Source organism: Saccostrea cucullata, unplaced genomic scaffold (assembly GCF_032062105.1).
Source record: "Saccostrea cucullata isolate Sc308-1 unplaced genomic scaffold, CSIRO_AGI_Scuc_v1 ctg274, whole genome shotgun sequence".
Taxonomy (NCBI): Eukaryota; Metazoa; Mollusca; class Bivalvia; order Ostreida; family Ostreidae; genus Saccostrea; species Saccostrea cuccullata.
Genome location: NW_026936286.1, coordinates 260,001 through 285,661, shown reverse-complemented (window position 1 = coordinate 285,661; position 25,661 = coordinate 260,001). Strand labels below are relative to the sequence as shown.

Genomic DNA, 25,661 nt, shown 5'->3' with positions numbered 1-25,661 from the left:
AGGATGCACATGTAGATAAGATACTAACAATGGGGTATTCATTCATTACAATATTCATTCAACTTTCATCTCAATTGAAAATGTGTGACAGTATATGTGTAGGATAGGATATGAGCTTTTCTCCTAGTTTGGCAAAATAAAGAAACAGTGACCCTGTTATGGCTAATTTGTAAGTACATACTTGGAAAAGAATTAACATCTTGTAAATTTATTTTCAGGAGTTCGTAGCATGCTAATGCTCTGGTTTTTGACTTATCATCTTTTCATTTCTGGAGACTGATTGCAAGTTAGAATAATTATTGGGGGAAAAAAACTTGTATGAACAAAAAGTATAGCAATACTAGAACAGGCTTCATTCAACTATTCAAGGTGGATATGTTCATCAGAAAGTTATTGAGAGACTTCTTCAAAAGACAACCTCTTCAAAAGGCCTCTTCCTGTCTGAATACTAGTAATAACTTATAAAAACACACACATTCTGTGTAGATGCGGATTTTATACATGTATGGCCGTTATTTTGTGGTTAAATCAGAATCCTTGGAAATGGCCGTTTGTATGGAAAGCTGTCAATAAAAAATTGAAAAACTGATTAGTAAGGAAACACTATTTCGTACGCGTTTTCATTGGCTAAGTATATTTTACGTTTGTTGTAATCTTTCTAGCATATTTTAAGTTGCCTAGAGCTCGGGAACAAATTAAAAAAAACAACAACAAAACAACTGAACTGAATTTAACTGTATACAATATTTAGCCTACGTAAAGTATAAGTAAATGTTGAATGAAGCATCCAACAAACTGTGGTCACAATTAATTGAGATTTAATTTTTAAAGAAGAAGGTACGGTTTGGGCGTTATTGTGCCCTAAAAATTTAATGTTCTTAAAAAGGTATGAAATTGGCTTTAACAAAAGTTGAGTAGATGAATATGATAAATCATTAAAGAAAATGACAAGAAGGAGGGCCACTCTGGAAATATGACATCATTAATTTAGTACATTTCTAAGTTTAATGCAGAGACTCAGAATGACTCATTTCTGTGATTATTTTCCTTTAGAAAATAGTGTCTGCCACTCTGCCACCGTCGCCCACTTCAGTTTTTGGATATATTATGTAAACTGCTTTGAAAAATCACATAACTCAAAATCTTTCTGGACGACGGTGGCAGAGTATGTTTTCTGGAAGAAAATTACACTGAAAATTGATGTCTCCAGCAACTTTTTAAGAAAATACGAGAAAATGCACAAGTTAATGACGTCATAATTACCATTTAGGAGGTCATAAGAGCAAAACCATTTGTGTATTCTTACTGCATGGAATTTCTATGATTCAGAAAGAATAAATTTTAATTTCTTATCACTTTCATATTTTAAGAAAAATACAGGGCGTAATTTGAATTGAAACTGTACCTTATTCTTTGATCTAATCGAAATAAAATAATGGTTCATGATAAAATTATGAATCAGTCATTATTTTTAATTCAAACAAGATGTGATTGTGAAACATTGATGCCTCCGTACGGCAGCTTATACATGTAGCGGGTTGGAAATTTCTCTAATGCAAGTCAGACTCCATGGCCAAAAGGTGAAATTGTTGGTATCCAAGGAAAGGTCTCGCCACAAGGAATATACCTGTCAAACAGGAATCCCTGGTAATATATAATTGCTCAAAGGTTATGGCCAAAGTTAAAGTTTTTTAAATGTGGATCAAGCTCTGAGGTAAAGGTCAAAAATATTTATAAGTTTTAAAGGCCGTGCCACTATGAATACTTGTATGAAGTATACGAAAGCCTTAGCACCAACCGTTCAAAAGTTATAAACATTGTTCAAGTTTGAAAATTTAGGTATTAAGTTGCTTTTTCTTGCAAGATCTTTTTATTATTTCAAAAATCCGAAATAAATCATATTTTCTCATAGATGTATTCATTATTTTCTGTCTTAAAATGTACAAAATACAGGTAAATCTAAACATCTATTGTTATTTGCAAGTGGGAATAGGTGGAATTGAGATTTTTAAAAAGTGGGAATAGCTAGAAGACACCCTCCAGGGTTCACAAAGAACACACCTGTAAAATATGAAAGCCTCAGAAAACCCACTCAAAAGTTATGGACAATGTTAGAGTTTTTGCGAACGAAGTAAAATCAACTTATTAATTTTTTTTTTAGATTTTGAATTCAGATAATTTGAATCGAAGATCATGCCTCTCTACAAATATCGTTTCAAACGAACTACTGACTATTTCTCTAACATATAGTGTGAAATTTTTATATACGAGGGGTTATCAAAAAGTTCGTGGACTGAGGCTATAAAATGGTACTATGAGGTCCAGACATATCTAACATGCAACAAAAAATAAAGAACTGTTTAAAAATTTAGCTTGATACGTTCATTATTTGCAAAATTATTATAAAACTAGATATCAATGAAATGGTGGCCATCTTAAAGGGACCCGCTTTTAGCAATGAAAATGTAAGGTAGCTGAAAAGGGTTTATTTTTAAGGTGTTTGAAATTAAAGGGGACAAAAAGTAACTACTCCCTGAAAAATAATTCAATTAAAAAACTTTTAGAAATGTACCCTCTATGAAAATTGTTGCATATCCTCTATCAAAATATGGAAAGAAAATCACAAATGTTCCATACCCAGTCAATTTGTTTGAGGCTGAGTGGACTTAAGGGAAAGAAATTATATGCACCGAACAAAGATTTTAAACAGAGAGGCTTTTTTGACCTTGACCCTTGCCATTGAAACTTTGTTCAAAGTCACTGCACATTCACTGACCAACAGCACTCTGTGAGTGAAGTATAAGCCACATTGAACCGATAGGGGAGAAAAGAGGTATGCTCCGAACCAGGATTCTCATATAATTCTGCTATGACCTAAACCTTTGACCTAGAAACATGGTTCAAGGTCACTGCACACCCTTCACCCATAGGCACTCTGTGAGTGAAGTATGATCCTCATTGGACCAAGTGGAGAGAAGATATGCTCCGAACAAGAATTTTTCTTATAATTTTGCTATGACCTTAATCTTTGACCTAGGAAAATGGTTCAAAATCACTGCACACCCTTTACCCGAAAGGCACTCTGATTGTGAAGTATGGGCCAGATTTGGCCAAGGAAAGTGCAAAAAATATGCTCCAAACAAGAATTTAAACAGAAAGGCTATTTTATATCTTGACCCTTGACCTATAAACTTTGCTCAAGGTCACTGCACATTCATTGACCACTGGCACTTTTTGAGTGAAGTTTGAGCCACATTGGACAAAGGGGAGAGAAGATATGCTCCAAACAAGGATTTTTCATATAATTCTGCTATGACCTTGACCTTTGACCTAGAAACATGGTTCAAGGTCACTGAACATCCGTTACCCAAAGGCACTCTGTGGGTGACCCCCCCCCCCCCCCCGTTGCTACGTGCCTGAACTATTACTTATTTGGGGGCCCATGTTACAAAAGAACTTGCGACTTAGACAAAAAACTTTAGCTGACTGTCAAATTAATGATTCAGTTCGAAATTGTCAACATAAAAATATCTCTTTAAACTCCATTTAAAAAATGAAAACAATCTTCTAATCTATGTAAAAAAAGAAAGTTATGAGCAGAAAAAAGGTCTTTATAGTCGCAAGTTCGTAAAAGTAAAACGGGTCCCTGGGTTGTCGCGGGATAGGGTGCTCAGTGCCAGGCTGCTAAAAACTTGGCTTAATTGTGTCGAGGGTGAAGACAATTTAAGGAGGGGAATGTAATTACATTTTATTTTCTCATTTTACATCTCAGTAGGTAGAGCACCTGACAAGTGAGGCAGGAATCCCTGCATCCATTTCTTTTTTCCTGGTCGCCCGCGTGGCGCAGTGGTTAGAGCGTCTGCTCTAGGGTCGCGAAGTAAGGAGTTGATTCTTACGTCGCGGGTTCGAATCCCACTGTGGGACGTGGAGACAGGTCCTTCGGATGAGACCGTATAAACCAAGGTCCCGTGTCGCAGTAGGTGCTGGAACGAAAAAGATCCCTCCCTGCCCAAGCCATGAGTGCCGAGTATAGGACAAAATTTGCAGCTCTCCACCGGCAAGTGGTGGCATCTCCATATAAGTGAAAAATTCTCGAGAGGGACGTTAAACAATATGCAATCAATCGATCAATCTTTTTTCCTGTGACAGATTAACTTTGAAGCAATCAAAATACTATGGCTAAATGAACATTGCCTTATGAATTCAGGGACATTTTTGTAGGCATTTTCAATTACATGTACTTTTAAGTTAAAACTTTTGGTTCAGTTTACCATAGACCTAAAGCAAAGGTTTGCATTTGGTCAATGGTTTTATGAACCTGAGGATCGCGCTATTAAGCCTTTTAATTAAAAACAACTGAATTGACTTTCACTACATTCTTAATTCTTAATTAAGAATTTCATTTTTATTGATTAATTCATTTATACATATTGTCCATGGAATACTCTCGTTTTAAAGTCGGGAACGAAATCCTCGTATTATATAATCAATCAGTAATGAAAAAATTGAATGATAGTCATGTGAGAACGGAAAACACAATAAACCAGTGAAAATTACATTTTGTAATCATGTCAACATTTGAAAAAGTTTAAAGGAACTCTTATCACCACTAAAGGTCAGTACGTATCCTTTTCCAATACTTTTATACTTCTGAAGAATTTGTTTTACTACATTATCAACATTCCTTACTGCTACTTTCGGATTAATGTCAACAGTACATATATGCTTAATAATGATTTTTTTCGCTTTGAAGAACATGATTTTTTTTATTACACATGCTGATTGTTATAATTATATATATAACGTAAATAGCCAGAATAATGCGACAGTCGCTTTCTTAGTAACTGTCACTCAACGGTATCGGTGGTCTAAATATTGCCGACCTTGGGCGCTCATTCAATATAAAAGTCTCGTGACAGCTGTATTTACGGTTGTGACAAAAAACAGTGCATCAAGACGATAAACAATGACCCTCGTTATTAAATATTTGTTCAGGAAATAATTAACAATTTGTTTTAAATCTGCGGATGAAATGTTTACACCCAAGAACACTTATGCGATGTAAGTATGCGCCTTTAACTTGATTCAGTAGTATAGGATATGAGATGTTAAGCTTAATTATTTGCATTTTGGAAGCGTGACAAGACAGTTCTTTCTTCATAGTGCAAGAAAATAGGAATTCACTGTTTAAATATAGGTACTCCGTACGGGAATTTTATATTTCCATCCGAAGGAGGAATTTGTTTGTTGTACCCTTTATAAAGATCGAGAAATGAGAAAAAGCATTAAAAGAATGGGGGTGGGGGGGTTAATAAATGACAAAAATATATCCTAAACTATTTTGTTTGAAATTCGGTGTGTATGTGGGGGGGGGGGTATGATTAATTTAGAGAGGTGGTTTTGGCCATTTTTAGATTATTTTGATCTTTTTTAGAAGAAGAGCTCCAGATAAAGATAATTATAATAAAATGATCAAATTTTAAAACTAAAATTTATTAAATTTTTCTTTGCCACATGATAGTTGACAGCTCAAGATATCATATCTAGAAAAATAAGTTATATCTGGTGGTTAATAAAAAAAAATTACCTGTTGAACCCCTAGCCTCCAGAAATTGATATGGCCATTGTGGGCTGGCCTAACTTAAAGACGTTTCATTAAAAAGAAAACTGAAATATGCATCTAGTTTTGAACTCTATCCCCCGTCACTGACCTTGGAGATCTGTTTTCACCGTTGATCAATACCAGAAAATAATATAGTTGCATGTGTTATAAAAATTTATATCGACTTCGCTGAAGAACAAGCTGGTGATGTGCAGGGAGTTTCTCTCGAGATAAGGTCCTAAATCTATTTTTAAGGAAATAAATTGTTTGATCTGAAAAACGTCATTATATAATTCCAGGCCATGGTGGAATTTAGGAGGGAAAATTGACAGTGGTTATGTGTATGCCATGTCCAAAAAATCTAAATCACGGGAACCGGTGTTATTGGATGCCGCGGAGGCTTCAGACGACGAGACCAAGCCTTTATATTCCGGATCTTACCGGGTATGTGTCGGGATGGAACTTTATTATAGGGGGGGGGGGGTGACAATGGTAAAGAGTATTCAAGTATGTCACCAGTATGTGTAATGTACATGTATACGTATTTAAGTTGGTTCAAAATGCAATATTACATAAGAAAACCCTTTAATTTTAAGGGGGATTAAAGGAAGATAGGGATGGAGCAGCTGGTCAATCAAACTCACTATACATGTACAGACTTTTTTTTTTACTTTTAGGGTCTTTCCTATGCTCCAAATGTTGCTTATATAAGGAAACCGCCAAAGGATTTCCGAGCAGGAGCTCTTCTTAGTGCCATTTTCTGTTTCTTACCGCTGGGGTTATTTGCACTATATTATTCATGTAAGGTAAGCATAAACTTTCTGGTATAACTAAAAGGATGTTTGGATTCAGGGATGAGCTTCATTGAATAATGTGCAAATATTGTAGTTAAAAAATAATCTGGATGGAAAAAATATGCCTTTAATATTGTTCTTAAAATTTATTTTATTAATATTAATTTACTCAATTATCTTTCAGGTTAATAAATTATACCAGCGAGGCAATTTAACTGAATCCATCAAGGCCTCGGACAGAACACGTTTTCTGATAAACATAACCTTACTGTTTGGTTCTTTACTTTGGTTTGGTGGAATAGTTGGGGTAGTTTTATTTACCAACAGGCATCATTAGAAAAATTAAATGTTACCAGCTTCAGCAATCTGATTAAAATCAAATTCTCTGATCTGCGCACTAATATGGCTGTACTTAGCCTATACAAAGATTGCAGTGATCCAAGTGAGTGGATAAAAAGATCAGATTTTAATCAGTTTGCTTGAGAACAGTTACTACGTTAAACTTACTGTCTGTATAAAATACTTTTTTCATACCATTCGCATCAGATTCTTGGTCATTGGACTGTCTTTGAATTTTTTTTAATCCCAGTTCACTTTACCATGATTAGCTTGATTAGTATTTTATATTACAATATTGATAAATCATCCCTATATATTAATTTTTATCACAACTATTGTTTGTGTAATCATTTTAGTCAATTTTGCAATCTTAAAAATGCATAGACATCATCATAACCTGAATGTTATATCTTGGTATACACAGCATTAAGGGAAAACAACCACTGAGCTAGAAACCCAAATCCTGTTTATATTTACAAAATATATCTACAATATACATATGTACACAATTCCTGTACACAAGTCAATAAAATGTACACATGTACATTATCTCACAAATAGAATCTTTATAGCAGCATAAATCTTTTCTACAAAATCTCATTTATATTTGTAAATTAATAAATTCATTTTTTTTTATTATTTCAAGTGAATTAAATTAAATGTACATGTACTTGAAAGACATTGAATTCCCAAATATTCAACTATTTAGCAATCAGTACTGAATGTGTGTATACATCAATTACAAGATCTGTTTATATTATTATACATTTACACATTTTGTAAATAATGTTTATTTTTTATTATAATATTTGTTATTAAAATAATAAAACAATAAAATATTTTCTTCTTTTATTCAGAAAACTCCCTGTCTCTCTCTCTTATATTTTCGATAGGAAATGGCAATTTTTAAAATAAAGACTTCTCCCCTTTAAAATATAAAAGGAGTGAAAAGAGTGTCTACCAATTTGAATACTGACAACTGATTTTTACACAGAGGTTTTGTAATGAATATCAGGCAATAAGTCGATTATATCAACATCATATTGTTCCAAAACAGGTAAAATTTGATTACTGCTGTAATTTCCAAATCAAAATGTTTTCCCCATTTGAACCATGTCTTAAAATAAATTGCACAGCTGGTGAATTGTCCGACACCGGTAGATCTTAAAACAAGCACTCGCGTGAAAATGTCTGGAAATCTTGCTACTCATCGATGTATATCATCTGGCTCTAAGGATTTCTACTAGAAAGGGTAACCTGTGAAATAAATATTTGTTTATTTTTATTTTCATTTTCTTAATTTAAATTAATATTTAATGCATATATTTAATCATTGTTTTTTTTAACACCAATACCTACCCTGTTAGTACTACAATTGCCCAAGGCTTTCACGTCGCCAGTGCTTGCGAGCACACACCGAACATCACCATTCTGGGGAAAGAAAAATTACATATAGAAATAATTCCTACATTTATATTACCTCGTTCAAATTGACTTGAAACATTTGATTAAAAAATATAATAACTCACTTATTCGCTGTGATAATCTGCAAGAGCTGCAACCAGCCTGTTTTTTCCCTCCTTTTCCCCCAAAACGAGAACCATTTGAGAATCAGTCAGGTCTAAAGGTGTTACAAACTATAGAACACCAGCTGCAAAAGATGGATAAAGGATTTTAAGTTTCCTAAATCATGTAAATTCTATTGAATAAATATCTATTACAGCTTCTGCAACTGGTCACATTGTACAACTCTTTCACACGAAGTTCTTTAAAATCAAGTGGTGTGCATTTATTAATAACATTTGAAAATAATCCCTTCAACGTTAAATACAATAGAATGCCTAGAGTATAATGGGACTGTAACATCCCATTACATTCAAAAGTCGGATTCTTTTACAGAAGTTACCATGTGAACACCTAGTCGGCAGAAATATTATAATCTAGGCCTATATAATAAATCGCGTTAAATTATTAAACGATATACAATGATTTTTTGAAGGAGAATCCTGTGATTTTTTAGCCGGGGTTATTGCTCAAAGAGCAATTGCCGGCTTATGTCATCCTGTTCAAGGCAGGAAGTCAACCCCATAGTCGCCATTTTAAAGTTACGAGTAAAAATATAGTTCTTCTCAACCGCTTTTGAGATAATACAAACGCTAAATAAAGCAACAAAAATAAAACGAAGTTTTATCTGTATAAAACATTAGTAGTAATAATGACTTTGAAAACTTCAGTTCGAAGTCAAAGAACATAATTCATTAGCGTAAGGATTTTTGATAATCAGTGTTATCGTAGTTCCCTACACATACGAGGTAAAGCAGAAGAGGGAACCAGACTGGCCTATCTGTTTACATTCAGCTGCGGTACCAGATTAATTCTGATTCTGACAAAATCGGACCGTGGTATTAGGATCGAAAAACTCACTGTCAGTGTCTTATCATTTATATTGATAGTTTTAAAATAATTTTTTCATCAGAAAATAAACGTATGATTTATGTAAGAAATTCATTCTACTCTGTAAATGAGCCCGGCTATCTGTACTTCTGAGTACTTTGATTTTTCTCTATATGTTATCCTCACAAGTTCACAATTTTTTCCTTAAAAGTACGTTAATGATTATGAACCCTAACACCGTTTCCAGTGACGGTTCATGCCCATTCGGCAAATCTCAGCTGATTCCGTCATCAAACTTTAAACGAGGTACGAATCGGTAGGGACCCTCGCTATATTAGTGTTGATTATTCATAAAAATTAATTTTCATTTTGTAATTTTGTACAGTTACTTGATGAAGCAATATGAAATTTACAACCATCACCGCCTATTCAGTGGTTAGAACCATTTCCCGATTAGTTTGACTTTCAGTAAGGCGTGTCATTCTCGGCGCTACGTAATTAGCGTCTGTCGAATGGCGAATAGATTCTAACTGGTTTAGATATTAATAGCATCAGGAACTTTAAATTGTTAACAGCGATGGGACGACTTAAGCTCCACCTCTTCGCCGGACGAGACAACGTTATTGGTTATTCGATACACTAACTGGCATTTGTCCGAATTTCTATCCCATTTATATTTCAATAGAGAAGGAAATTAAAGCTGTGTAAATTTCAAAAGCTAATTATGTAACGCCTTACTGAAAGTCCAAACTAACCTGGAAATGGTTCTAAATTCATATCATCCAGACAGTACGTCGACTTCGCAAGCCAATGGTTTTCGATCCAGCTTCGCAAGGAGCAAAGCGGGCCGAAATCTCCTGGCTTCCAAAGATGGCAGTACTATGAATTTCACTTCACTGAATATTCTTCATCGTCGCAAATCACGACCAAAATATACGATCCCCTTCCATTCTATATGCGGACTTCGGAAAGTAGCTTGAGACAATGTACATATATATCCTTTCATTTCAAAAGTCTGATATTTTAATTTCTGATTGAAGGACGCATCTCACATTTCTGAAAGCTCTTGGCGAAATTATGTATCTGAAACGAATATGTTTCGATGTTTTCGCATTTAACATCGCTAAAAAATGAAGACTTCACATGCTGGTAACCTGGTATAGAAAACAAGAAACAACTGTGAAATATTGATTTTTACTTTATTTGTAAATATGTGTCGAATATTTGAGAAAATTGAAGGGGGATTAGAGTTGGTCGTTTTCAAGAAAAACACCTGGTGATCAGTCGAGTCGACAACATGGCTGTTCACCGGGAAGAGCAAATATTCGAAGCAAGAGCAAATATTCCAGGAAAGTATAAATACCCTTAATTTCGAGATTCATATGTTTGAAATAGCTTCCAATGTTATAAAAATAAAACAGATTTATCTTTTCTGATCATGACCTTGAACTTATCGGAATGACTATAAGGTAAGGTCATGACACACCTTCAGGGCACAAGTACTACAAGTAATTTTTTGTGTCATATATTTCAGTTTATCACTAGACAGTTTAATAACATTGGGTCAAGGTCATGACATAGCTTCAATTTATGTGCAATGTTTGTGTTAAATATGAACTCTCAATGCTTCACCATGTGAATTTTATAGACGGAAACGGACTTTTTTCTGCCAGCCACGACATTTTATTATCAAAACGTTTATATTAAAAGAATGTATTTAGTGAAGCACATTTTGCCTCGTCATAAGAGATTTGAGAGTTGCCAGCATTGTTAGTATAGGAAAATTCACGGAAGCGCATAGACTGCCATGAAAATGTTTTCATTTGGCGGCTATATTGCCAAATCGTCAGTGATGAATGACGATAAAACGCAATTCATTGCTCATCTTGCAATTCACCGTTTCTTCTGAATAAAGCTTCTTGCTCTTTTACAAATCATTAGAAGAATGCTGGCAAATAAGGGGAGGAAAGTACCCTGCTCTGAAACAAGATATATTTCTCAATTCTAAGGGTGTTTTCCCCCAATATCATCTTTTTACATATGCGATTCCCTCATTATAATGAATTATATTTGAAGAAGAAAAATCATTTCAGAAATGTTCTATTTTCTTCGATCAGACTTCATTTTTCTTAAAATAAATAGATTAGATACATTTATTTTCCAAAGCATTCAAACAGGTCTGTGATTTATAATTGAAACCACAGACCCTTTTCTATCTAATAAAATTATGCGTTTATTTTTTTCAAAGCATAATTTTACATAGTAGAAAAGGGTCTGTTTGACCAAATAAATCACAGACCCATCAAAAATGATTTTTGAATGATTGAGAAAAAAATGTAAAAAGAAATGAACTAAAATAAATGAATAAAAATTAATAAAGATGACATTACTGAAAAACATGACATGACTTACGGAAACAATATAACTTTCACACGAACTTTTAAAATTTAGAAATCTTGTCTCAGAAAGGGGAATTTTCCTTGCCTTGTACGCCCTCACTCTTTGCCATTCTCGCGCATACGTTTAACTAATACTGTATTATATATGTTGAAGTAAGCATTTTTTTTTTTAAATTTATGTATGCAGTGCAATATCTAAGAATCTCAGCAATGTGTAAACATTTCCGTATTTCATTGTTTTTAAGCAAAAGCAAAGATGACTGAGTTCTCCATCCTGGGGTCCTTCAGTCAACACTTTTCCAACTACAACGTGTTGACTAAGGACCCTCTTGCTTGCGAGGATGGCGTTGTCCGGTTAAATAAATCAAACCAACGTGTTAATCAAGTTTTTCAAAGCAATATCGACAATACTTCAAATAGACTAGTGTAAATGTTCGCCACCATTATCATGCACATTACATTAAATTTCAAAGGCGACTCAAGCTAATGCTCATTTTAGGGGCCTAAGAGAGTGCGCCTTTTCTTAAAGGGTCGATATCCTTTTTGCCGAATTGCTAGAAATCGAGTTTCGTCATTTGCGTATCATTTTTCAATTTAATTAATCAATTATGCAAATGTTTATGTCACTTTTTTTATATTCTTGTTTTCATTAAAAACAATTACATGTAACTGTCCCGAACAAATTCGAAACGAATCGACATCTTAAACACTTACCTCGTTTTGATCCTTTCTCCCTCGGATTTACAAAACCGCCAGACGTCCATGATGCCCAGGATACGTTTTATTATATAACTTTTTAATAAATGCATATTTTTATTTTACTGGTATAAATGGAATGAATCGTATACATCACGTTTTGAAAATTATATGTACTTTGAAATTGATATATTATAGAGATATAAAAGATTGAAGAAAGTAATTGGAATAGTATATTTGTTTAGTTTGGTGTTACAGAAAGATTATTATTCCTTTTCGATGTTTGTACAACTACAAGCAGTTTGCATGCCTTTTGATATTTTTAAAAACTTTTTAAAAATGTTGTGCAAGGAATTTGAATCACCCTTTCGTTAAAACTTTCAGTCAGCGTTCATTTTTTATTTCCTTGACATGTTTAAGGCATATATATTGCCGAATTTGACTATTAGGAATTAAAGTTCGTTTCGAATCCATCAAATATAACTTGTACACTATTAAAATAATGTCAATGCTTTACTCAATTTAATCGCAACAATTTGCAAGGTGCGTAAATGTAACTATTTTAGCAGTGGATGGTCAACACAAAACAAATTCAACAGACACAATACATTTATCGCTACCTAACTTTAACAAAACGTTTTACGTTTAATACTTTTGTTGCAAATCCTATTCATTAAAATATATTTCTAAGGAGTGCGATTTTTACATATATCTCTTGGTACCTTAATGTTCAGAATTCCGCACTATACTGTATTACTGTTATAGTATATATTTGAATGGTATCATAATGATAGCATCCTATATACATCAGAATTCTGTGTTTTCTTTAAGCATATTAATAATTGCAATTTCAAGTGTTTTTTTTTATTTCGAACAAGTCCTTCTATAAAATTTCCGCATATCGCGTGCAGCGAATTCGAGTCAAACGAAACTTGCTTGTTTGTATTCTTTTAACACTCGAACAGTATTTTCGCTCATTTCAAGTTATACTTTCGATGTCGTACATGTATATGCAAGTTTCTCAAAAGTCATTGCGACCATTTTCTAAGAATACCCCGGTAGTATTTTTACATCGGATCCCATAACGTATTCACTTTAACTTTTTTATGGTCTATATATGGAGTGAAACAATCCCTTTTTTCTTTCTCTACAGGAGTAATGGGTAAACCCGGAATATTGTGTTGTGCATCTGGCTCGTTGAGTTTTCAGTACAATCTAATACTTTTCTGCAATCGAAAATATTTAAATGGATATATATTAAATTCAATGTTTTTTTTTCATATCACGTAATTAAAATTCGTTCACGATGTTTCTATGTTCTATAAGTCTGTTTAAAATAGACAACCACTGGGATTCTACAATTTAGATTGTACATAAATTTCTTTGAGTTAAAATAATTATTATGTTTAATTTTCTGTCAATTATTTTTTTTTCATTTAGAACGAAACATCTCCCACATTATTCGCAAAGCTATGAATACGCAATTCTGAAAAGTGATCGTAGAAAACAGATTTGTATATAAACCATAGCTTTTAAACAAAATTTCTAATTGAGATTTTTCGCTTTTAAATCCACTCTGTATCATAAATAATATGTCAATCATATCATAAACCATTTTCAAATTGCATACATATCGTATGTACATACTATATCACTTTTAAAAAGCAAAATGCATTTGTGAAACACTTATGCTCCATTATGACAGCTTAAGGTCAAGGTTAAAGTTTTTCAAAACTAGGTCAAGCTCCAAGGTCAAGAATTCAAAATAGGTCATACTTCAAAGTCAAGAGGTGACAAATAAAAACAAAAGCAAGGTCTCTTCAGATGGAAAATATATGCAAGTTCAGTATATAGCGAGCCCTAGAACCAAACTTTTCAAAATTCAAGAGGTAAAATGTTGGTACTCCAAGGAAAGTTTTTTTTTTCACACGTAATACACAAGTGATATATGAGAGCCCCAACACGAACGATTCAGTTAACGGCAAAGTTGAGAAAGTTTTTCAAAAGTTATCTAACTCCAAAATCATGGTAAAAAAAGAATAAACCTGTGATTACAGAAATTTAAAAGCTCCAGCACCAATTGTTCAAATGTTATGGCCAAGGGTAAGGTTTGGTATACTTTTACAAAAGTAGATCAAACTACAAGGCCAAAAATGTTGGTTCTAAAAGAAAGTTCTTGTCACGAGGAATACAGTATAAACCATTCAACAGTTACAGACAAGGTCAATTTATGTTGATAAATAGACAGATTAACAGACAGAAGGGTGGCCAGACCAAAACCTATGTGGCCCAACTGCAGGGGAATAATAAACTAAGAGAAAATCAATTTGTTTTCAGCAACATAGTACCTCTCCTTTTGTGCTTAAAGCTGAACACTACTCATGAATACAGCAAAACTTGTTTAGTATGAACACGCATATTGCGAATTCACGGATATAGCAAAGTTATCTTCAATCCCCAGCTATAAAAATTTAACGAAATCCTTATACAGATTTAATGAATTACAGATACAGCAAAGTAATTTTAAAGGTCCCAGTGACTTCCTTATAACCGAGTTTTGCTGTTTACCGTAAACCTTCGATTTCGTTACACCAGTGTGTACACTTGAAACTCATGGCCACGTATAGTATTTCTTTTGTGGTCTTAGATTTTTTGAAATATTTATTCTTTGTTTTATGTGGATTTAATGCATTGATTTATATTTGATGTTACTTTGCTCTTGGCTAGGAAAAAGTATATGTAAAATTTATCAACCGAGTAAAACAGCAATGTAAGAATAACGTCTTCTCAGATGACTGAGATGAGACCTCCACTGCGAAATACTTTAACTATTCGGAGGTTGTAATTTATGCAGGGGTTGTTAGGATAGCGGTGATGAAAGGGAAATAAGGTGGAAGCCTTTTACAAGTAGTGTTCAGCTTTAAGAAATATGCACTATTCCCTTCTGTTGCTTAAAATTTTGCATTTTCCTACGAAGAGCAAATATCGATGTCAGTGAATCAGTCAGAGATCCATAATGTAGATTTTTTTTATCCATAAAGGTACAAAGATTTTGCCATAGATGTTTCTAAATAAAGTCTGTATTTATACTTTGATTTCTTTATTCATTTCTTTTTTTTTAGTATGTTGATGATAAACAGCTAAGCAAACAGCTGTGAATGGCGATAAAACAATGTGAAAACTGAGCTTTACAAAACAACACTCATATTTTTCTAAAAATAATGAAGGGATGAATTAAAATGTTATTCTCTCGAGGGCATGATCTGAATGACTTTATTACATGAAAGGTGACATGTCAGTGAAATAATGTTGGAGGATCAGTATCGTCTCATTCCTTGCCCCGGGGCCCCTGGTCTAGGGGGTGCAGCTCCGGGTCCACTCCCGTACATAAGCCTCTGAGAAGGCTGCATTCCTCCCGGGCCTCCCTGACCTCCGACCTGACCATGCTGCTGCATGGGGGCACTGCCAGCCATCCCTCCATAGCCAGGGGGACCCTCACGTCTTATTGGCTCTCCCTCACGGCTCATGATTCCCACTCCTGCGGGTTTATTTGCTGGTGGTGAAGAAATATTCTTCAACAGATTGGGGCCACTCTGGATAAGGTTATCCAGGGCTTTCTGAACGTGTGGATTATCAAAATTGATCAAAGAGGACATTCCCGATTGACCGCCTCCCCCTAGAGGACCACCATTGCCCACTCCTAACCCGGGACTTGGTTTGGGGGCCTGAGGTGCACCAGTTTCACCTGGACCATTGAGAATACTGAGGATTTTGGCTTGGAGCTCCTGCTGCTGTTGTTGTAGGCTGTTGTCTTCCTTCCTCAGGTCTCCGGCTCCATATCCTGTAAAATTCAGATTTTAAATACTAGAATCACAATAAACCAGAAGTCTCTGTCGAGACTGAAGCTCTACTGTTTTGAACTTATAGCAAAGGAAGAGAAAAGTACTTAAGCAGCTGGGATTTGAAACTAAATAGAATAATGATCGTTGATAAAGTCTCTTTATGTTCTTAGTGTAGTCTACTTGTGTGCCAAGTTATACTGAAATCAGACCAAAACTGTAGGAGGAGTAGCATTTTGAAACAATTTTACAGAAATTTCTATTTTTAGTAACCACGGCAACACCGTTCATCAAAATTAAAATTCGATACACAGAATTATGTATCTTAGTGTATTCTACTTATGTGCCAAGTTATATTGAAATCAGACCAAAACTGTAGGAGGAGTAGCATTTTGAAAGAATTTTACAGATATTTCTATTTTTAGTAACCACGGCAACACCGTTCATCGAAATCAAAAACCGATACACAGAATTATGTACCTTAGTGTATTCTACTTGTGTGCCAAGTTATAATGAAATCAAACCAAAACTGTAGGAGGAGTAGCATTTTGAAAGAATTTCACAGAAATTTCTATTTTTAGTAACCACGGCAACACCGTTCATCAAAATCAAAAACCGATAAACAGAGCTATGTATCTTAGTGTATTCTACTTGTTTGCCAAGTAATACTGAAATCAGACCAAAACTGTAGGAGGAGTAGCATTTTGAAAGAATTTCACAGAAATTTCTATTTTTAGTAACCACGGCAACACCGTTCATGGAAATCAAAAACCGATACACAGAATTATGTATCTTAGTGTAGTCTACTTGTGTGCCAAGTTATAATGAAATCAAACCAAAACTGTAGGAGGAGTAGCATTTTGAAAGAATTTCACAGAAATTTATATTTTTAGTAACCACGGCAACACCGTTCATCAAAATCAAAAACCGATACACAGAATTATGTATCTTAGTGTAGTCTACTTGTGTGCCAAGTTATATTGAAATTAGACCAAAACACTAGGAGGAGTAGCATTTTGAAAAATTGTTTACAGACAGACGGACAGACAGACGGACAGACGGACGGACGCCGGACGCATTACTATCGCATAAGCTCTTCTGGTCTCTGACCAGTAGAGCTAAAAAGCTACAGAACAAGTCAAATCAAACTAGGAAAACTCTTCATAAAAAAGCTCATAGACATTAGGTAACAAATATAAATACCTGCTTCGGGTGGTCTCCTTCCTTCTGTTTCAAGCATTTTATCTCTTCTCTCCCTCAGATACCCAATAACTTTGTCTATTTCCTCTAAGGTTAACTGACGATTGTCAGCTAACAAGTTTAACAGATACGTTATATCAGGTCCTGGGGGCAGAAAAGGGGGAGGGGCTCGAGCAGAAGGGGGCGGGGCACCTCTCTCGGGAGGAGGTGGGGCCGCCGGTGCGGCTTTCTCTCGAGCTGTTTGCATGTAGGTTTCAAAGCTGCGTCCAACCAATGTTATTGCATCTTCAACCGGCATGTTTCTGTGTTCTAATTGGAAGGAAATAAGATTTTGCAATGAGAGTAATTTGAAAAGACGTGTCCTATTTAGTTTAAGGCATGGATTTATAAAGACGCAAAATCATAACTTACCCACTGCTATTAAAACATTTCAGGAATTAAAGTTTCCGATTGGTGAACTATTTTTTTTTTTTAGCACTTCATGAGGAAGGATTGTTTTTTTTGATAATCATTGTTTTATTTTAATCTGTTTTATTACATTCGAAAGATTCCAATACGGTTGTTTCGCTATTTTGATAGCAATTTTTTTTTACAGGTTTATATTTTCTTCATTTTTTCTTTTAATTTCATTATTTAAAAACTACTTTAATTATTTAAAAATACTGGCTTAATAATCTCATACAATGCATCCACACACATTAAATTCATTTAACTCCTTTTAAGTTTGTTATATATTTTTAGCATTATTTACAAAGAAAGTTAAAATGTTTTAATAACAAATTTGCCATGGTTTTTATCTGAATTATTTTTTTCAGGTTGTTGTCGGCACAGAAAACGGAGTGCTGCTTTGTTTTATAGAGATTGAAATCACTTCCATACATCATTAATCTCTCTTTAAAATATTTACACTGTACATGATTTGATTATTACTTTATAACTGTGACTCTCACACAAAATTAGTCCTTCACTCCCTGTTAACACCAGAATCAAGTCGTTGATCCCTGTACACTTTAAAGTCAAAATTTGAAAGTTGATTTTTTTTTAAATATTTAGAGAAAACTAGTTAATTAGTCTAATTAACAGACTAAGATAGGATTTATGGTTTTAAAAAAATTATAATTGTGCACAAAAAAAAAATACATTTAGGCCTTTACTAATCAACTTCAACTCGATGGTAATCCATAATTTTTGTAACTTCTACAAAGCACTTAAAACACACTTGCATTTATGACTCGTAATTTGAGGACTACATGTGCACAAATTAAGGGAGCTGACTGTTGTTTGGTTTTTATAAGTTGTTTTTTTGGTTTTTGTGTCAAAACTACATAAGAAACACAACTTTTATTTCATTTGTAATGACGAACTTCAGTGAAAATCCATGGTTTCAGGAAAATCTACCATCTTGGTATTTTCAGGTACAATCTTTAATAAATACAATTTCATTTACATTATAGGATTGTTATCCCCTCGCAATATTAACGATCGTGTGTGGGTGGGTTAGTTTGTCGATGCATGCATACCGGAAGTGATGCCATTGGCATCAGGATCGATGTCAGATCTGTTTATTGATATGCCCTTTTGCGAAGGGATGATTCGCTCTGCAGTGTCCTCGTTTTGAGAATTGTTTTTACTACCAGTCAGCCCCCTTAAAATTAAATTTATTTTTTTTCATAGCTCTTTATATTGTAATGAAGAAAATGAACATTTTACACCACACATTTCATTCATTTTATTGTTATCAGCAATAGGTACTGCAGTTCTGTTTATTTTGCTTTGCACTGTCAGGTTGAATTAAAAAAAAAAATCCATACAAAGGTTTCAAGAGTAGAGGTTGAAGTTTAATTTTGTCCGACAAAGTACCCTTTTATAAATGATCTTTTGTATTAATTCTTTAAATATTTTTGTCTAGAACAGACCTTTTTTTCATTTTTTTTTTTTAAAAAGTATATATATACATAATAACATGTACAAAGAACAGCTTAAAATATAGAGTCATACAATATACATTCTATAAATCTATATATTCTATAAATATAATACTATATGCATTTAATAATCTGTCATATACATGTACAAGTACTAAGAATGACAGCCCGTCCCCCACAATTACTCCCAAATTTTTCAAATTCAAACTTACCCTGTGGGGTACCATGCAGGATGTTTAGGGTCAAGGACTGGTGAACCTCATTTTGACTGTTGATGACAATAGCAAACAGATGCCCCCGCTTGGACGCCTCCTCAATCATCTGGGGGATGGTACGGTCCTCCGGTATAACGGTCAACAATGCAGTCATAGACTTAGCAACTATTTTTCTCTCAATAAATTCTCCATAGCCTCTGTGGGAAAAGCACAAATAATACATGCAAGTTATACTTACTGCTTATTACAATTAAGTTACTTTTGTATAGTAGTGCACTAATTTTTTAAGATCTTTGAATGTTTTATTAAATGAAGTAGCCAAGTCTCTTTGAAAATAGCTACTAGAAGCGATATTCCAATGTACTAAACTACAAGAAAATGAAGGTGGAACTTTTTCTTTAGAATTGGTCTCCACATTACCAATTTTTTATTTCATCAAAATTACAATAAAATTTGGAATGCAGTACCTGAAAACTTATGTGCTTGGGTCTTAGAACCGTAACTTAAAAATTATTTAGCCTTAGGTGTAAAAGCTCGAAGATTACAACATTGTTTAATCTTAATCAAACCCCTTACTTCATTTTATTATTAAGCAGGATAACTTCTACGTCTGCGGGGGGAGGCGGTTTTCTGGGGGCGGGAGAATCGTAATAGTCCCTGTAGTATGGGTCTCTGTAGGGATCACCATAGGGTTCCCGTCGGTACCTGTAATGTAAACAGTACTTGTCAATTAGTAATAAGACTTTAACTACGTACTGTATGCAGTGAAGTTTTTGCCCCGTTTTATTTTCGCCTCTTTCACCCTACGCTCATTTGAGCAAATTTAAAACGGTGAATTCAAGATATTCATTATCATTTTTTTTAAACAAACCTAATGACTGAAAGAATTTAAAATGGGGCAAAATTATTTACAGGCTTGAAAGGGCGAAAATAACCCTGTATACAGTATCTGTATCACATTCATGTTTGTAAACATATGTAAGCATGAAGTATTCCATCACAGATACTTTGTAGAAGACTGTTATATAGAATTTCTTCTCTAAAACCCTTAAAATTTCCAATTAAAAGAAAAAGTGGGAGGGGTGGGGGAGTTGATACTGTTTATATTTTAAACATTTATGTTTTTTGTAACATTCCATATATGATACTGTACATAAAATTGCTTTGTTCAATGCTTGTGACATTCAAATGTTTCAACATGTTAATGTGAGAAGTGAAAAATTACTGAGAATATGTATAAATGTTTCTTTGTTACCTTTACAAGCTGAGAAACAAACATTTTATGGTGAATTGGTGATCATGATAGAGACAAAAAGCAAAGCAAGTTTAAATTGGCATGAATTCAATACACATTTTAACTGTAACAAACAGTTTAACTTCCACCACTTTACTTTGAGTAGCATTATTTAGAGATTCATAAGAATGTCAGCATATACATGTAATTTTCAATCCCAAGAATCTTACTGAGTTTAACTAAAAGCATATCATCTGTTCTGGCCAATTTTCTTCAAATGCATACCAGCTAGTGAGTTTACCAGTTAACTATGTAAGTAGTGTTGGCTAGGATCTGGGAAGATCTGTTTGCCTTGAAATATGTATGAAACACTAAGTATTTAACAAACCTGTATGGATCATCTCTGTATCTGTCAAAATATGGGTCATCTGGAGGAGGAGGTCGTCTGTATGGATCTGAGTAATATGGATCGTCTCTTCTGAAAAAGTTCAATTTATTGGAATAATTTAAATAGCAAATGAGAAAATCCAAAAATACATCCAAGAATTGTATAATGCAGAGTATTGGATTTTTAGTAGTTTACAATACACTGTATTTCTTTTTTATTCTACTTACACAGAACTTAGAAACATGATATTAAAGATCAATATTTAAAAAAACAAGAGGCCCACGGGCCTTATAGGTCACCTAAGTATTGTGTAACAACTTTCAAACAATTATATTTGGTTCGTGTTTAAACCGGAGGCCATGAAATTCACAATTTACAATTTTGAAAGAGGCACCATTGCATATCATAATTATTAACTTAGCATGCTTACTCTATTTACATAATACCCAGAGGAAGATCAGAGTAACAAAGAGAAAATGCACTTCCACTTTATAACCAGTTGTGCACCTCACCCCAAAGGAACCACTGACCCAGGGTCATATATTTCAAAATTTTGTAAATTTTCTCATAAAATGGTTGATTAATACCAAAGAGCAGATTTCAAAGCATTAATTTATTTTCAGGCTAATTTACCCCCCCCCAACCCCCCCTTTGTATTAATAACCACTTTTTTGATGCACCTTTCTTCATCATAAATATATATATACTTGGATCATTGGCTTAAAACCCAAAAGCAAAGAAAAATATTTACAAAGAATAAATGTATTTTTACTATATAATCAATAGAGCCCCGACTTAACACCAGAACCCCTGACACTGGGGCCATGAAATTCACAAATCTGGAAGAGGCACTCTTGCTCATCATAACTATGTGCTAAGTTAGTTAATCTAATACCCAGGAGCAGAGAAGAAGATTTTCTAAGAAATAATGCATTTTCACTATATAATCTAAAGAGCCCCATCCTAACACCAGAACCCCTGACCCTGGGGCCATAAAATTCACAATTTTGGAAGAGGCACTCTTGCTCATCATAACTATGTGCTTATTTAGTGTATTTAATACCCAGGAGCAGAGAAGAAGATTTTCAAAGAAATAATGCATTTTCACTATATAATCTATAGTAACACCAAACCCCTGACCCTAGGGCCATAAAATTCACAATTTTGGAAGAGGCACTCTTGCTCATCATAACTATGTGCTTATTTAGTGTATTTAATACCCAGGAGCAGAGAAGAAGATTTTCAAAGAAATAATGCATTTTCAATATATTATCTATAGAGCCCCGCCCTAACACCAGAATCCCTGACCCTGGGGCCATAAAATTCACAAATCTGGAAGAGGCACTCTTGCTCATCATAGCTATGTGCTTAGTTAGTTTATCTAATACCCAGGAGCAGAGAAGAAGATTTTCTAAGAAATAATGCATTTTCACTATATAATCTAAAGAGCCCCATCCTAACACCAGAACCCCAAACCCTGGGGCCATAAAATTCACAATTTTGGAAGAGGCACTCTTGCTCATCATAACTATGTGCTTAGTTAGTGTATTTAATACCCAGGAGCAGAGAAGAAGATTTTCAAAGAAATAATGCATTTTTACTATATAATCTATACAGCCCCGCCCTAGCACTAGAACCCCTGACCCTGGGGCCATGAATTTCACAATTTTGGTAGAGGACTCAATGCTCATTACATTCATGCCAATAGTTTGCCTGCTTGATGTCCAGGAGTAAAGAAGAAGATTTTTAAAGATTTCATTAATTTTAGTGGTTTTGGCCCCACCCCTCAGGCCCCAGGGGGGCGGGGACCATGAAATTCACAATTTTTGTTCCCCTCCACCCATAGATGCTGTATACCAAATTTGGTTGAAATTGGTTCCGTGATTTCAGAGAAGAAGCTGAAAATGTTCAAATGTTAACACACGACGCCGAACGAAAACCGATAGCAATAGGTCACCTGAGTTACTCTGGTGACCTAAAAAGTGTTTCCCATTAGAGAAAAATCAAACTTTACTGCAATGTTTCCTAAGCAATAATTCAGCTCATGCTTTTAGATTCCTGTAATTCCTCATATTTTTTCCCAGGTGGGAACTGTTATGCTTGAATAATTTTTTACCTGTTTGGGAGATTTATGCCTGATGGCAGTTAGGCTGAATTTTTACCAGGGTGAAGACAGTTTATGCCTTAAAAATGTGTTAAGGACAGATGATACAAACAAGTTTTTTCTTTGAAAAAGATTCAATATCATGTCACAAGTTTAGAAAAGTGGATGGTTCTTAGAATTTTTTCTCCAAAGAACTGGAAAATGAAATAGATTTGGAAAATATTAGTAATGTTTCAATAAAAAAACAAATATAGACAAATCACATTCAGTAAAGGTTTACAGTTGAAAACAAATTTCAGAATATGTTACCTTGGTGCTAAAAGTGTAACATAAACTTTAGAAAAATATACCAATCCAAGTGAATTTTAAGAGGAAGACCAAAATGACAAAAAATTAGCAATATCACATAGGCTGATTTTTACCATTGCGCTTTTCCTAATAAAATTCACTTGGCTTGGTATATTTTTCGCACTTTTAGCACCATGGTAATATTCAAATTTTTTTAACCTGTAAACCTTTACTGAATGTGATTTGATATTTGTTTTTTCATTAAAATTATCAATTCCATTCTTAGGTATGTGACATGAGAAAAAACTTTTTCAAAGAAAAAACTTGTTTGTATCATCTGTCCTTAACTGGATGGGGGTAGTTATACCTTAATTTATTACATGGGTTGAGGCAGTTATACCTTAATGAAGTTTTTACCAGGGTTGAGGCAGTCATGCCTTAACTTTTTACCTGGGTTGAGGCAGTTATGCCTTAACTAAATGGGTTGGGGCAGTTGCTTCTTAATTAAGATTTTACCTGGGTGGTGGCAGTGCTGGGTCTCTGTAGGGATCTCTGTATCTGTCCTCATAAGGGTCGCCACGGAGTGGTGAACGTTCACGTCCCTCAAGTGGAGCCCCGGGGGGTGGCCGTCTCCCTCCGGCTGGTGGGGGGTACCTATTAAATTCCAACAAATCCAATTGATGCAAGTTTTTTTAGCTTACGAGTATTCAATTTTTATATGCTTTAAATACATGTATATAAAAAAAATTAAAAATAACTACAAATTCGCTTCATTGCTACAGGATCTCAAACATAGGGAAACATTTCATATTGTCATTGCACATGTTTACTTTATTACAACTCTAGTTTAAAAAAAAACTTATATAGCCGACACAGAAACTGTGAACTTTTTAACAATTTTTTTTAACTTTTGTTCATAATTTTGTTGAAGCTACAACTAAGGCTATAAAAATATGGACAGGAAATTTGAACAAAATGTTGAAGCGGAAAAAAAAATCAAACATGCACTAAAACACTACATTCCAGGCAAAACTAAAATATGCAGTTTTGAACACCAAATCCTCAGAGATGGCAAACCTACTCCGTGTGCGATATACCCTCTGTGTCATAGAAATATATATATTTTTATTTTTACATGACATTAAAAAATCATGTAATTTTATCATTTTAGTAAGATACATAATGCTCTCTAGCATTTCCAACAAAACGATTTTTAAATAATCTTTTTCATTGCAAAGAAATACTGGATGCAAAGTTCAATAATGTTTAGTTTGTATTCTACCACTGCCAACTTGAGCACCCCTCCCCACTTTCTTTACAATGTTGTCTCCCATATTACCCAAACCCTACATCCTGAATGGGACAAAAAAAAATCTGTTAGGCAGGACTTTGCATCACTTTGAAGGACTTTTGCTACAGGAAAAGGTGAAGTCATGAAGATCAACATCTTTGGTTAAATTAACATAGGGAACCAAAATACTGGGAAAGCGCACTGACTTCAAAAAGTCATAATTGATTACAACTAAATATGCATGCAAACAGATCTGTCGAGATTTTGCCATCTCTGGGGGTCAGTAAGGCACACCTTTCTTCTGCTGGTGGCCCGGGGGGAAGCCCTTCTCTACTGCCTGGTTTGGGGGCAAATCTTGCAAAACAAACATTTTTTATTTTTCAAACCAAAAATAGTTACATCTGTATCAATATCAGATAATTCAAGTTACAGGGAAAATATTGTTTTCTTTTAAATCAATTAAACTATCCATTCTTAGCTATAGCTACTATTTTTAAATACCAGTGGCAGGACTTTGCATTACCTGTCTGCGTACGGTCCTGGTGAACCTCCACGAGGACCTGGCCTTGGGGGCGGTTTTCCTCCTCCTCTTCTGCCTTCCAGGGCCATTTTCACGTCTACAACATCAACAGCAAGTCTCTTATGAGACAGTAGCTCTACTGGTTTTAAATTCTTGCTTTAATTAAACATTTAGAGGATTAGCCATGTTAAATATCATGACATTTCCTCGAAAAGTACATATTTATAATGAACCATTTTGATTTAAGTCTCCCTTTAAAAAAAGGAATGTTTTGTGGAAAAGTGAGACTGAGTTCAAAAGCTAACTGAGATTGACATTAAAACTGAACTCATCTTTCAAGTTTCTCTTTCAAAGATCTTCCATCTGACAGTGCATCTCTAAAAATTACTAATACAAGTATCTGAGATTTACCCTTTCACTTATAATTTAATTT

At 34.2% G+C, this 25,661-nt stretch overlaps 2 protein-coding genes across 7 annotated transcripts in view; one reads left to right on the top strand and one right to left on the bottom strand.

The window, feature by feature from the left end:
• Positions 1-36: 36 nt before the first annotated feature.
• Positions 37-7,354, top strand: LOC134245252 (synapse differentiation-inducing gene protein 1-like). 4 transcript variants are annotated; one of them, XM_062727550.1, is made up of 4 exons: positions 37-169; positions 5,902-6,046; positions 6,280-6,408; positions 6,581-7,354. In XM_062727550.1, exons 1-4 carry the CDS (start codon positions 159-161, stop codon positions 6,731-6,733), a joined length of 438 nt encoding a protein of 145 aa, XP_062583534.1. In that variant the 5' UTR covers positions 37-158; the 3' UTR covers positions 6,734-7,354. The 4 variants fall into 4 exon arrangements, with proteins under 4 accessions (XP_062583534.1, XP_062583535.1, XP_062583536.1 ...); XM_062727551.1 differs by lacking the exon at positions 37-169 and adding an exon at positions 4,481-4,615 and having other exon boundaries at positions 6,581-7,353; XM_062727552.1 differs by lacking the exon at positions 37-169 and adding an exon at positions 4,482-4,619.
• A 7,953-nt stretch (positions 7,355-15,307) lies between these two features.
• Positions 15,308-25,661, bottom strand: part of LOC134245251 (nuclear receptor coactivator 5-like) — a 13,571-nt gene continuing 3,217 nt past the window's right edge. For 2 of the 3 annotated variants that reach the window (XM_062727547.1, XM_062727546.1), the window contains exons 4-11: positions 25,232-25,325; positions 25,003-25,062; positions 23,934-24,071; positions 21,026-21,115; positions 19,980-20,108; positions 19,401-19,600; positions 17,267-17,572; positions 15,308-16,065 (exon numbers count right to left, since the gene is read on the bottom strand). In XM_062727547.1, coding sequence (XP_062583531.1) covers positions 15,542-16,065; positions 17,267-17,572; positions 19,401-19,600; positions 19,980-20,108; positions 21,026-21,115; positions 23,934-24,071; positions 25,003-25,062; positions 25,232-25,325 — 1,541 coding nt within the window. In that variant the 3' untranslated portion in view covers positions 15,308-15,541. The remainder of the gene's footprint in view (positions 16,066-17,266; positions 17,573-19,400; positions 19,601-19,979; positions 20,109-21,025; positions 21,116-23,933; positions 24,072-25,002; positions 25,063-25,231; positions 25,326-25,661) is intronic. The other variant, XM_062727548.1, reaches the window with a different exon arrangement.

What these genes read in the sequence shown, in the direction of transcription:
- LOC134245252 (XM_062727549.1), top strand. Translation starts at nt 5,033, where the DNA reads ATGTTTACACCCAAGAACACTTATGCGAT. An exon ending in CCCAAGAACACTTATGCGAT is followed by an intron (nt 5,062 to 5,901) that starts GTAAGTATGCGC and finishes ATATAATTCCAG; the next exon opens with GCCATGGTGGAATTTAGGAG. An exon ending in TATATTCCGGATCTTACCGG is followed by an intron (nt 6,047 to 6,279) that starts GTATGTGTCGGG and finishes TTTTACTTTTAG; the next exon opens with GGTCTTTCCTATGCTCCAAA.